We start from the raw sequence: 13,753 nt of genomic DNA, 5'->3' as shown, positions 1-13,753 counted from the left end.
AAATCCTTTAAAGACTTGGAGGGGTGATCCCATGTGGATGGGGAGAATGGTGTGGTGGAGCCATAGGACTGAGAACACTAATTATAGGTGACATTAATAAGACAACGAAGAAAAGGATTCAGTTGACAGGTAAGTTTGGGAAATACTGCATACTCGCTCCTTCTTTTGGTGATGTGATCATATCTCCTTAGCATATTAAACAAGTAAGGGTTGTGAGAAGTGAACAGTAGAGGAATCCACTTAATTTCTTTAACCCAGTATTGCTGAAACTTTGGGAAACCAGTGGGTAGCTTAGGCATCAGGTCACAAAGAAGTTCGTGTCCTACGCTAAAGAGAGTTTTAATCTTACCCTGAAAGTTATGGGGAATTGTTGAAGATTTTAAACATAGGAATGACATGCTCAGATTTGGGTTTTAGAAAAATCATGTGGTGGGTGGCCCGAGATGGTGCTGACAGGACGTGGAAGACATCGTCGTTGCTAAGAACTACGGCACAGTGATTGGAATGAAGAGGTGAGCAAAGATACTCTCCAAAGATAATAGGAGGTGGAATTTTCAGATCTTAGGGTGAAAGGGGGTCCATGGTGATTCTCAGGTTTCCTATGTCGGTAAGACAAATGAAAACCATGTGTGTATATCTTGATGAGGATCACATACTTTGGTTTAGTTAATGCAGCTGGTTGAAAAATGAAAAATTCAGTTACACGTCTACATTTTTCTGTTCGCATAACACTGTTTCACTCTGAATTAACTGATTTAACTGTAGGTTTCGACAATTGACATGCACATTAGTCACTTAATTCCAGAATAACCTGGGCAGAAATCACTGTTTTGAGGTTAGTTGACTTGGCACATGATTTTGTGTGTTCTCTTTTGTTTTCCTCAGTTATTAATTTAATATATATAAAATTTTAATTAGTTACTTTAAATTTTGTGTGTTATATATTGGTTCTTCTCATCTGGGAAATAATTTATTCTAAATTTTTTTCTCCTTTCTTTTTTAAAGATTTCACCCATAATTCTTAATACTGTGATGACAATAATGGCTGCTCTGTCTCCAAAGACAAAAGAAGAGGAATCCAAAGATATATCTAAGGAAATGGAACATCTTTGGGGTGTCAAATCTATTAGTGATTTTAACTCTTGGTTTCTTGGTGTTGACATGGCCACAGAAATAACAGAAAATTTCAGAGACATTGAAACTCCACTGATAGAGGAAAATTGTGCTGTTGTTGTCCAGTCAGTTCAAGTTACCTTAGAATGTGGTCTTGGGCATCGAACTGTACCTCTATTATTGGCGGAGTCTAAGTTTTCAGGAAGCATTAAAAATTGGACTTCCCTAATGGCTGCTTTTGCTGACATGACACTAGAGGTATGACCACATGAATTATTACCCACCTTCAGAGGCAACTTCCTTAAAAGTACAATGGAGGAATTAAGAAGTGAGCTTTTTTGTGTGCATGACCATAGCAAGTATATATATGAATAGATAATACATTCTAACATTTAATTTATTCATGTATAGTATTATTTATTTGGTCATTACTTTTTAAGGGTTCTTTTGCTAAATAATTGGTTTATGGAGCAAAGTAAGAGTAAAATAAAATGCACCCTCTTTATAAATATCCTTTGTGTCCTTAGGTATGTTGTTAAAATGGTTATTGGCATATAACATTACTTAATATTTTTTCCTACTGGTTATAGAAATATGTAGTTAATGTTTAAAGACTCTCATAATTCTGTGCCTTTCCAGGTTCATTATTACAATGAGACCCATGCTGTATGGGAGCCACTGATTGAGAGAGTGGAGGGGAAGAGACCATGGAATTTAAGGCTTGCTGTAAGGAAATCATAATAAAATAATATCATTGTGTATATTCATTTATATATATATATATATATATATATATGTTAGTTCAGAGATTCTCAAGATGTAGTCCAGGATCTTTGAGGCCCTTTTAGAGGATCATGGGATCAAAATTCTTTTCATAATAATATTCAGACATTATGTATCATTTTCATTCTCATTCTCTCATGGGCATACAGTGGAATTTTCCAGAGACTATGCAATTTTGCAGCAGATTGAATACAAAATTAGAAGTGAGTCCACTTGTCTTCTCTTAAGGCTTGCACTAAAGAGATTTGTAAATACTCGTCTTCTCACTATGTATTTTTAATGGTTATTTTTCATTAAAATATTATTTATGTTAACATGTAACTGTTGGTTTTAAGTGAATATTTAAAATTTTCTCAGTTTTAGTTTCTCATAGAGTACATACTGATAGATAATAACCCACATAAGTGAAGCTCTTTGGGATCCTCAATCATTTTAAGAGACCAAAAAATCCAAGAACTGCTATTCTGGTTCATGAATTCTTTGTGTCATCTCTTCATGGTACTTCCTGAGAACACTGCAGAGTCCTACATACTGAAACACATCTTCCTAGATTAACAGGAACACAAGTTTTATACCCTTCACAAATTATCACAGCACACTTCTCTGGGGCAACTTGACTCAAGTGTGAGGCATTGAAATTGACTTAGCAGATTCTTATTTTAAAGATGAGCAGTCACTTAACCTGTGTCCTAATTTCCTCTCAGTAAAGTAGAAGTAATATTTCTGACCTACCTCTCTTTGGAGTAGTCAGGCTAACAAAGGATGTTTTATAAGACTTTTGAAATGCCTTTAGAATGAAAACTATGATGGAATCTGATGGCTGGTTGAAAGCTTATCATATTACTTATTTATAGGTGTTACTGGTAAAAAGTAGAAGGAATTCCAGATGTTACTTCCAATAAGGATCAGTTTAGACTTCAGGGTCCTCTTAGAGTGCTCATCAAAGTAAAATGACCAATTAGGTGACACTGGGTAAATAGCTTTCTCTGGTGAATGCACAAAAGACAAATATTGTAACTTACTTGGAGTCCTTCCATGGCACAACTCTAAACATTTCCCTATGCCTGGACTACACACTGAAAGAAAGAATGCTGATTTGTGCTAAGTCAGGGTGAAGCACTGAATATTTTTGAAAATGAGACTTTTGAGGAGTCTTAATACAAAGTGACAAGGTTAGGAGAATTTATCCTTGACTCTATCGAGAGTATTTTAATTTTATTATTCGTTGGCTAATAAATTTGCTATGTATTTATCCTCGTAGGTAAGGAAGAATCCAGTCCAGGATAAAAGTTTGATGCCAGGAGATTATTTTATTCTACTTCCTGAGCCAGAAACAGAAGTTGATATTTCTTCAGGAGATACAATGAATATAACAATATCCAAAAGCTGTCTTAATGTTTTCAACAATTTAGCAAAAGTATGTTTGGTTCTTGCTTGGACTATTTCATAGTTTGGTTCTTGCTTGGACTATTTCAAATGGAATTTTAAATGGAAACGTATGCATTATTTTTGTTTGTCATCAACATTCGTTTCTAAAAACTGTGTAGTTAAAATTTAGTTTTTGAAAAAAAATTTGAATTTTGCAAAAATTTTATTGTGCCGTTGTGTTCCTTTTCAGGGTTTTTCAGAGGGCACTGCTTCTACTTTTGACTACTCTTTAAAAGACAGGGCACCTTTTACAGTAACAAATTCTGTAGGTGTTCCCATTAAGGTGCAGCCCAATCAGAATCTCAGAGTGATGGGCTCCCTTGAGAAAAGTGATGTGTGTGATGTTGATGCCGGTCAGAAATTGGAATTGGAATATGCCAGCATGGAACTTTCATGTCAAGGGAAGCTATCTACACTGAGCCGTCAGGAGAGCTCCCTCTTCTCTCTGACCTTTGGTATGCTATACTTATGCTACTTTTAAGGGTATCTTTGGAATTACTGGTGTCAGCTTATTTTTGATAAAATACGGAAAAATACTTGCTGCAGATAACCTTGAGAGACAACATTTTTAAAGGCTTGAAACAAATAGTTGATAAACTTTTGTTTTCTTCCTCTAAACTTGAGAAAATTAAACTTGATTAATTTAAGAATTACCTTAGAAAACTAGATTATTTCTTTTTTTTTCTTTTTTCTGTACGCGGGCCTCTCACTGTTGTGGCCTCTCCGGTTGTGGAGCACAGGCTTCGGATGCGCAGGCTCAGCAGCCATGGCTCATGGGCCCAGCCGCTCCGTGGCATGTGGGATCTTCGTGGACCGGGGCACGAACCCGTGTCCCCTGCATCGGCAGGCGGACTCTCAACCATTGCGCCACCAGGGAAGCCCTAGATTATTTCTATGTGCTTCAATAGTACAGTATGTAGTATGCTTCAGAAAGGACTGGAGTTCAGTGAGGAGAGAAAATAACTATATTCAGAAGTCTTAAAATGTTGACAGTAGTTATCACCATTTCAAAAAGAAAAGCGATTTTTATTGTTATATAGTTGAGAAAATAAGGAACAAGTTGGATTTTGTTTGTTTTAATACATTTAAAACCCCAAGAGAAGTTGTTTGGGGTCAAAAAATATTTTATAATAACTAGTTTCCTTTCTTTGTTAGCTCCTGTGTCTTAGAAAAGAATTTTGTGTAGTCTGCATTTCTAGTCATGAGGAAGAATACTCTTGTCATTATTTTGAGGTGCTGCTCCTGATCTGTCTTATAAAAATTTAGGTAAATTAGTATTTGGAATGTTTCTCACTTATGCTCTGACTTAGCACCTCACGGATATACAGAAGTTACAAAAGTCCCTGTTGCCAGACCTGGACGGCGATTGTATAATGTATGGAATCCCAATGCCAGTCATTTTGACTCACTTGTGGTACAAATTGATGCAACTGAAGGGAACAAAGTAATTACCCTTCGTTCTCCTCTGCAGGTAATGCATTAAAGTGAATTGTGTTCCTTTAAGTATATCAAGAAATATTAAATCATTTGGCTGAATATAGAAATATAATAAAACTTCATTAGGTCAGTACTGATTGTTCAGAAATAAATAATAGTTTGAACTGGGTATTTCCTGTCCAACTTACTTTTGTAATATTCTTCATTTTAAATGTCTCATGAAATGCTGTTGTTAATTTAAAGCCCATTTTTGTTGTCTCCTGGGTTACTTATGATTTTAATGAAACTTTTTGTCTATTCCTTTAAAGATTCAGAACTGAGGAGTATTGCAGTAATAGCTGGTTGTCAAATAGGATAACATTCCATTCTCTTTGTATTGTATTTTTCAAGTATGTATGAAGGAATATTGAAATGGTCTCCCCAGAAAAAAATTTTAGCATATTAATCTGTATAAATATTTTTTTCCACCTTTAAGGCTTTATCGATTTTTCTTTTTCTCTGCATTATTACAGATTTCAGCATATGGTCAGCAGAAGAATATTTCTTCCTACCTATAACATCAGATAAAAATGAAAGCATTTCCAATTTTGGTCATTGTCTCTCAGTTTACTATTAGCTCCAACCTATATTACACTGTAGTTAAGGAAGGATTGTATTGTATTTATTTACCTCATGTTTCCTTTACTATCCTTTTCTGTTTAGTTGTATGGTGCATTGAGAAAAGGTTGTAATGAGGAAAATATTATGACTGAAATCCTCAAAGATTAATACGTATTTGAAAGATAATAATACACACTAAAAAATTCAGTCTGTAATATATGAACATGTGAATATCCTAATAATTTTTAACTTCTGTTTAACCATCAAGTTTCATATATATATAGCTCCTTAAATATCTTAAAACTTTTCAATTACCATAAAAATATCTTCCAATATTGGGCTTGAAATTTTTTAGATCCAAAAGTGATTGTGTGTGGCTCACATTTTTCTTTTGAACGTCTACATCTTTTTAAACAACTTGTATGTTTTTTTGTCCAACAGATTAAAAACCATTTCTCTATTGCTTTCATCATCTATAAATATGTTAAGAATGTGAAGTTATTGGAGCGCATTGGAGTAGCCAGACCTGAAGAGGAGTTCCATGTTCCTTTAGATTCATATAGGTAGATACTTCCTTGAATATGTTGATATAAAAGGTTCATAATATATATTTTTAATTCTGTGAAGTAGGATCTTTATTCTAGAAAAGAGTAAAATATCTATATTCTACATAATAATAATTCTTATTATCTAAAGATCTGTAAAAGCCAGTTTTGAGACATATAGAGAAATACATTTATATTGTTGAATTTACCAGATGAAATTTCCTGTTGTATACTTGATGTTTTAGAATTTTCTGAGGCTTTTTTTTTTTTTTTTTTTTTTTTTTTTGCTGTATGCAGGCCTCTCACTGCTGCGGCCTCTTCTGCTGTGGAGCACAGGCTCCGGACGCGCAGGCCCAGCGGCCATGGCTCACGGGCCCAGCTGCTCTGAGGCATGTAGGATTCTCCCAGACCGGGGCACGAACCCGTGTCCCCTGCATCGGCAGGTGGACTCTCAACCACTGCGCCACCAGGGGAGCCCTCTGAGACTTATTTTTATTAGATTGCCTTTGTATTTGAAATGACTTTTTTTTTTTAAGTTGTCATTTTTTACAGAGTATTTTTTCCCAGAAGGTGCCTCCATGAGTCAGCTGTGTGACTTTGGGCAAGTTTCTTAGCCTTGTTTTTCTCATCTGTAAAAATAGGAATAATAGTACTTATCTTGTAGAGTTATCAAGAAGAATTAATGAGATTCTTTTTCTTATGTTCTCAATAAAAACGTTTTTCCCACTCTGTTTTCTTCTTCTGTAGATGTCAGTTGTTCATTCAGCCAGCTGGTATTTTAGAGAATCAGTACAAAGAATCCACCACATATATTTCCTGGAAGGAGGAACTTCATCGGAGCAGGGAAGTCAGATGCATGCTGCAGTGTCCGTCAACAGAAGTCAACTTCTTACCTCTTATAGTCAATACAATTGCTGTGCCTGATGAATTAACCTATATATGTACACACAGGAAAGACTGGGATCCAGCTTACATCATTCATCTTTACCCTACTGTCACTTTGCGGAATTTTCTCCCATATTCTCTAAGATATTTACTTGAGGTATGCCTCTTGCATTTTGTTTGACTTTTATTATTACATGGAGTGAATTCAGGTTTGTTTTTTTTTTAATGGTATTTTTAGTTGAGGTCAGTGTTTTACATTCATCTACTTGTAATGCTTTAATAACATTAATAATAGCAAAAACTGGTATAACATCTACTTTGTGCCAGCCACTATGTCATGTATTTTACATGTATTAACATATTTAGTCCTTACAATAACTTCCTGAAGAAGGTACTGTTATTAGACCCATTTTACAGATGAGGAAACTGAGTCACAGAGGGGTTAAGTGACAGGTCCAGGATCCCACAGCTAATGAATAGTAGAGCTGGAATTTGAACCTAAGCAATTTGGTTCCTTGTTCTCCACCACTAAACTCTGCTGCATCTGCTCTAAATTAATAATTATAATAGTCTCCTTATTATCTGTATAATTCTCTTAGCTAAAGTATGGGAAAATGCCAGTGAGAAAATACTTCATCTTAATTTATTATGAAGTTAATTTTAAAGTTTTTTGTTTTAAAGTGATGATTATTTGGTTCAAGTTTCTGTTGAACTGAAAAATAATTACTGTCTTAAAAAATATTGGGGAACATTTTCTAGTAATGAAGTATGATAAATATTTTTAAATTTGTACATGCCACAACATATCAAAATACAAAAATCTGGAAAGTCTTTGGAACCTAAATTTATTTTCTTTGTCTGACAATGAGCCATCCCTGAGTTGCAGAGAATAAAATTAATTAGATGAACTAAGTAGTATTTAGACAAGAGATGTTTTCAGTAAGGAAGCCAAATTAATTATGTTGCTATTACTCATTTTTAAAGTAGTTCCACCTTAGATAGCTTGTCAGCATAGCTTGATATCACTTTTCTTATTCTATTTGTATGAGAACTATTAGGTGTAGTATGTGAATAAAGGATGAAGCTGAAGTCCAGGCAATTAAGTGGCTCATTTAATGACATAGCTGTTAATGGAAAACAGCCAGTGTTCTGGAATCCAGCCTTTGATTCTTGGCACAGGTCTTTTTCTCAAAATTTATAACCATTGGCCTGCTAATGACCAAAAGACAGTTTCTGACTTTGGCTATGATATAGTGTTTTATTTTTAATCATTAGTAATTGTTGGATATTCATAATATGTAAAGATGGTACCTTGAAGACTTATCAGTTAATGTGAATCTGGTAGGTTACTTAGTATTTGTATAAAATATGGATGTTATTGCAGAGGTTTTTAAAAAATTGATAAGCAAATTTAGTTTTTGTTTGTTTGTTTTTAGGGAACAGCAGAAACTCACGAGCTAGCAGAAGGCAGTGCTGCCAATGTTCTACATTCGAGAATCAGTGGAGAAATAATGGAATTAGTTCTGGTGAAATATCAGGGCAAAAACTGGAACGGACATTTCCGTATATGTGATACACTTCCCGAATTCTTTCTTGTGTATTTTTCTTCTGACTCCACAGAAGCGATGACAGTTGACCTGTCAATACATGTCAAGCGAATTGGCAGCCAGATGGAGCTATCCATCTTTAGTCCCTATTGGCTAATCAACAAGACTTCTCGGGTTCTCCAGTATCGTTCAGAAGAAATTCATGTGAAACATCCAGCTGATTTTAGGGATGTTATTTTATTCTCTTTCAAGAAGAAGAACATTTTTAGTAAAAATAAGGTGTGTTTTTATTGATAAAACAAATTACCTGTTTATTGTTTATCTAATGCCATGATTACCTCTTTGCTCAGTGTCACAGGTATGAATTAGGTCCAAGAGGACTTTTAAGGAATACACGGTTAAGTGGGATATTAGGGACTAACGACAATAGTGTCCCAAGGCTGAGTTACCTTTTTCTCTGGTGCCCCTAGAATTACTTCTGTTCTTGACATAGTGTCAAGTAGAAACCTTGATTTTATGTAGGTTACCAGTGATGCAATGGCATTTCAAAAGATAGAACAGTTGAATTTGGTTTATTTTAACTGAACCCTCCTATGTGTGAAGCACTAAAGCAGGCCTTCGTGAGAGAAACCTAATGCGTAAGGCCTGATCCTTTACGCTCTGCTCCCTTCTTTCCTTTTCAGAGTCGCATCTTGGTATAGTTTACCTCTATGCCTTTGTATGGCTGCAGTCTCTGCCTAGAATGCCTCTTGCCCTGTGCTTTGCCTGTCTGCCTCATGTTTTCTGGCTATCCGCTGTTCATCCTTTGGCAGTCTGCTCCAGCCTGACATGTGTGAAGGATTTTCTGACCATCTAAAGTGGGGCTAGATATTCCATCCATGTTCTCTTAGAGAAGTGCTTCTCAAATCTCAGTGTGCGTTAGAATCACCTAGAGGGCTTTGAAAACAATTTGCAGGGTCAGACCCCCATAGTTTGATTCAGTAGGTCTGAGTAGGGTCTGATCTGAGAATTTGCACTTTCCACAGATTGCCAGGTGCTGCTGATGGTGCTGGTCCAGGGGCCACACTTTGAGAACCCCTGTCTTAGAGTTTTGATTAATACTTGATATTGTACCTGTTTATGTGTCTGACCTCTGGTTGTACTCAGGTATTTTATAATCTATTGGGTAGGTGGAGGTTAATACAGGAGCAGAATTAGATCTCTTCTGTACAACTTTATCTGAATCCCATAGCCAGGAGTAAACTTTTTACCCACTCACCTTGATCGCATATTATCCCTTTTATATAGTTGTTATCACATTGAGTCTTGCATCATAATTATTAGTATGTATTTCCTATCTCTTTGTTTAGTTGGAAGCTCACTGAAGACAGGAATTGTGTCTTCCATTCTGCTAATCACAACACTTTTCCTTTATTGTTTGCTGAATAATGTTAAAAGCATAAATTCTCTGTGTGCTAAAACTTTAAGAATTCGTTAGCTCTGTATCAAGTCTAACACTGGAAAATATCATTTTACATTATAATTCCTTTTCAAATAATAGAAGGTCGCATTGGTATACATCTTTAAATTCCCTGTACTCATTGCATAGGTGAATGGGAAGGTCAGAGCTCTGCTTTTAAATATTACATTGTCCCCTAGAGTTTCTGTGGTTCTGTTACCCATTTGCAGCATGCCTTTGGTTATATTTTTCTGTCTCATGTTACTAAATAAATTTCTAGTGGTCTAGCAGCATTCCATCAAGTAAAATTAATATAGTGTTTTAGATTTCTTCTATGATTGTTTGTGTTCTCTGGTGTAGGTACAGTTAAAAATTTCAACTAGTTCATGGTCCAGTGGTTTTTCATTGGATACAGTGGGAAATTATGGATGTGTGAAGTGTCCTGCCAACAATATGGAATACCTGGTAAGATTTTGCTTGCTTATGTACTTTTGATTTCATTCACATTTTCATCAGTAAATGAGCTGGATCCTAAGGGGTACAGAAATGTGAATTCATAGTATTACGTGGAGGACTGTTATATCTCTCTGCTAATTTCTAGGGCCACTAGTATCAAAGCAAAACCTAAATTTGTCAAAGTTTAAGGCAGTGAGTTGAATCCATACAAGTAAGCAACTTGGTAAATATTCAGAATATACTAGAATCTGCATTCCATACCACTCCCTGCCAAATGTTTCTTAAATCTTAAGTTTGCGAAAATTTGAATAATCTGATACAAGTTGACTTGTTTTATTACCACTTTGAAATGTTTATTTTATTTTATTGATAGCAGAGTTAATAAAGCAGCAAAAATTGAGCCTGTACACTAATTTTAAAACAATTTATTTTGGAATGTTAAAAAGTAAAGGATTTTTTAAAATTAAGTTTGTTATTAAAAGTCATCGTTAGTTAAATTACTGAATGATACTTCTTGAATTTGTTTCTGATGGAGCCAAACTAAGGAACCAAAATTTTTCTTCTTAGTGAGAAGATAATCAGTCATGGAATATGGCTCTTAGCAGTTACTTTATTTAAGAAATCTTAATTTTAAAATATTTTAAGAAGGCTGTATGTGAATAGGGTGTGTGTGTGTGTGTGTGTGTTTCAAGCTATGTAAAGTACTGGGAAATGATAAGCTTGTTTACTTTTTACAGGTTGGTGTTAGCATCAAAATGAGCAGTTTTAATCTTACACGAATAGTTACTTTGACTCCCTTTTATACTATTGTGAACAAGTCATCACTAGAACTAGAAGTTGGTGAAATTGCACCTGATGGCTCAATGCCAACTAATAAATGGAACTATATTGCTTCTTCAGAGGTAATATTTTCCTTTAATACAACTGGCTCCTAAAATGTACAAATAAATATAGACATATAAATAAGAATTATGTATATCTCTTTGTCATACTCACTTTGCTACCATATTTGTGGGTTAAAATATGACAGCCAGCTTTGAAAGACTTTTATTTCATACTATAAGCATATGTTAAAAAAGAAGAAAAAAATTGTGGATAATATTTACCACTAGCTCAGTCTAGACTGTTAACACTCATTCTCTAGTTCTTCCTATATGTATAAACATGGGTATGTACTGTAAAATGTACATAAAATACTATGTATTGTGTCAATAGCAAGGTAACGTCTTTGTATTCAAGAAGCATCTAATCTTGTTGGAGGGCTTAAGACTCATATAAATTAATACATGGAGAAAAAGACAGTGTATGGTAAGTTATAGGTGGTTATAGGATCTCTGAATAGATGAGCTGGAAGTTTCCTTGAAAAATTCCAAAAATTCAACCACCTTGCTTTACAGAGAAGGAAATCGAATCTTACTTTTTTAGGTCAGTAAAGTTATTGGAGGTTGAGATCATTGTGGTCTAGATCAAAAGGAAAAGTTACATAGAAGATCTGGCATTTGAACTAAACTTTTGCAGACTCAACAAGATGAAACGTGAAGAGAAAAAGGAAAGAGTGGGGAGAGGACAGATGCAAAGACAAGTGTTAGTTGCTTGAATTTGCCCGACTTTTCAACCAAGCCACCTGACTTAAGGATAGGACTGTTCTTCTGTATATCTCAAAAGAATTCTAAAATTATTAAAAAAAATATTTAGCAAAGGGTTAAGAGAAGGATTCCAATTACACTACAAACACAGACCTCTAAGAGGCATGGCCTTTCCAAGGCACATGGAATGATCTCCATAGACTTGGTAGCAAATAAATGCTCCTTATCTTTTTATCTTTGATGTGAGTTTGATAGCAGTAGTATTTTTTTTTAGAAATAGAATTTACCCAGTATTCTATAACAGAGGGAACTTTCTTTTTAGGAACTAAGATCTCAGTTTTACAGATAAGGAAACAGGCTCAAAAAGGTGCATGATTTGATTAAGATCAGACAGCCTGGAGGATAGTGTCAGGACTTCCAGCAAGGTCCTCTGCCTTCAGTTGTCTTCTGGTTTATCTAGGATAAGATACTCTGTGAAAGAATTCATGGTGATTAGGAATTAAAATGGGTTATACATAAAAGCAAATGTTATTAAGATTATAATTTTTAAATATTCAAGATACTTGAGATGTTCTTAATAGCACTTCAGTTTCTCACATTGTAATTATTCTGTAAGTATGAAAAGACTAATATAACTATTCTTCTGATGGAGTTTCTTTGGCTTCATAAATAATCATTATATTGTCAGTAATCTTAATATTAGATGGAGAGGGGCTATTTTAAGAAACTTAGTAATAATTGAATCATGATCTGAATTAGAATTGGAAACTTTATTAGCCACTGTTTTATTTATACTGTAGTATTGTTTTAAGACTGATATTAACTTTTATATTTTCAGTACCTTCCATTTTGGCCTGAAAAATTTTCAGGCAAACTTTGTGTGAGAGTGGTGGGCTATGAAGGATCCTCCAAGCCATTCTTTTATAACCAACAGGATAATGGTACTTTATTGAGCTTAGAAGATCTGGTAAGTTTTCCTGTTTTAAAATAAAATGTCTTTGATTTTTAAAGTTTGCTTTAAAACATTTTATTAAGACATGCTATAAAATATACTGATAATTAATTGAAGGTATACTAAAATATCAATATATAATGCTGTACATATATTTGTAAGAGATCAGAGCCAGTGTGCTTTTCAGTAAGAACTTAGGAAAACGAACTTTGTAATATCTATATAAGTGATTGAAATTGTAAATGTACCATGTGCAGTTTAAACCAATACCTCAAACATACTCTTTTTTTTTTTCTACAATAGAATGGGGGTATCTTGGTGGATGTAGATACCGCTCCACATTCAACTGTCATAAGCTTTTCTGATTACCATGAGGGATCCGCACCTGCCCTAATAGTAAACCACACACCATGGAACATCCTCACATATAAACAGAGGTATGAAAAAAAAGGGTTCTTGGAAAATCTGATTTGCTTTTACTGGTCCATAGTCCCTTCTAGGAAATACTTGGAGCTAGGTATGTTTCACATTCTACATGTTTTCAGATTTTAGAAAGGCAATAGGGATACATGATGTTTATTGATAATACCCGTAGCAGGTTTTGAGACAGTACTCTATAACCAAACACATGAGTATTCCTGTAGCAAAAGTTGTGAACCTTCACAGTAAGTGGGATAAATGAAACCGTTAACAGTTTCACATCAGTTCAGATCAAGTTTTGCTGCCACATTATGTTTGACACCAAACTTAGAGAAAAATATTTGGAGTTTCGGAGCTTTTTAAACTTCAGAATTGCACGTAAGGAACTGTGAACCTGTTTAAGTATTATCATTCTTTTGTAGTCTGGTGGTGCTCAGTGAACCGCTCCCTGTAAATCTGTATCTAGTTTTTTGGTAGGAATAGTAGAAGATTAAATAAGAGGGCAGAAGATTAAAGAAAGATTAAAGTAGAAGATTAAGTAGTGGTGTTGAATGTATTATAGT

General features: G+C 34.6%; 1 protein-coding gene across 4 annotated transcripts in view; it reads left to right on the top strand.

Moving 5' to 3' along the window:
* Window positions 1–13,753, top strand: part of VPS13C (vacuolar protein sorting 13 homolog C) — a 173,700-nt gene that overhangs the window by 125,122 nt on the left and 34,825 nt on the right. For all 4 annotated transcript variants that reach the window (XM_065872278.1, XM_065872277.1, XM_065872280.1 and 1 more), the window contains 12 exons: window positions 1,006–1,371; window positions 1,753–1,839; window positions 3,158–3,313; window positions 3,515–3,779; window positions 4,635–4,795; window positions 5,803–5,924; window positions 6,654–6,948; window positions 8,228–8,617; window positions 10,137–10,241; window positions 10,970–11,134; window positions 12,657–12,785; window positions 13,074–13,207. In XM_065872278.1, coding sequence (XP_065728350.1) covers window positions 1,006–1,371; window positions 1,753–1,839; window positions 3,158–3,313; window positions 3,515–3,779; window positions 4,635–4,795; window positions 5,803–5,924; window positions 6,654–6,948; window positions 8,228–8,617; window positions 10,137–10,241; window positions 10,970–11,134; window positions 12,657–12,785; window positions 13,074–13,207 — 2,375 coding nt within the window. The remainder of the gene's footprint in view (window positions 1–1,005; window positions 1,372–1,752; window positions 1,840–3,157; window positions 3,314–3,514; window positions 3,780–4,634; window positions 4,796–5,802; window positions 5,925–6,653; window positions 6,949–8,227; window positions 8,618–10,136; window positions 10,242–10,969; window positions 11,135–12,656; window positions 12,786–13,073; window positions 13,208–13,753) is intronic.

This window comes from Phocoena phocoena, chromosome 2, assembly GCF_963924675.1.
Source record: "Phocoena phocoena chromosome 2, mPhoPho1.1, whole genome shotgun sequence".
NCBI lineage: Eukaryota > Metazoa > Chordata > Mammalia > Artiodactyla > Phocoenidae > Phocoena > Phocoena phocoena.
This window is presented reverse-complemented; position numbering and strand designations above follow the sequence as displayed.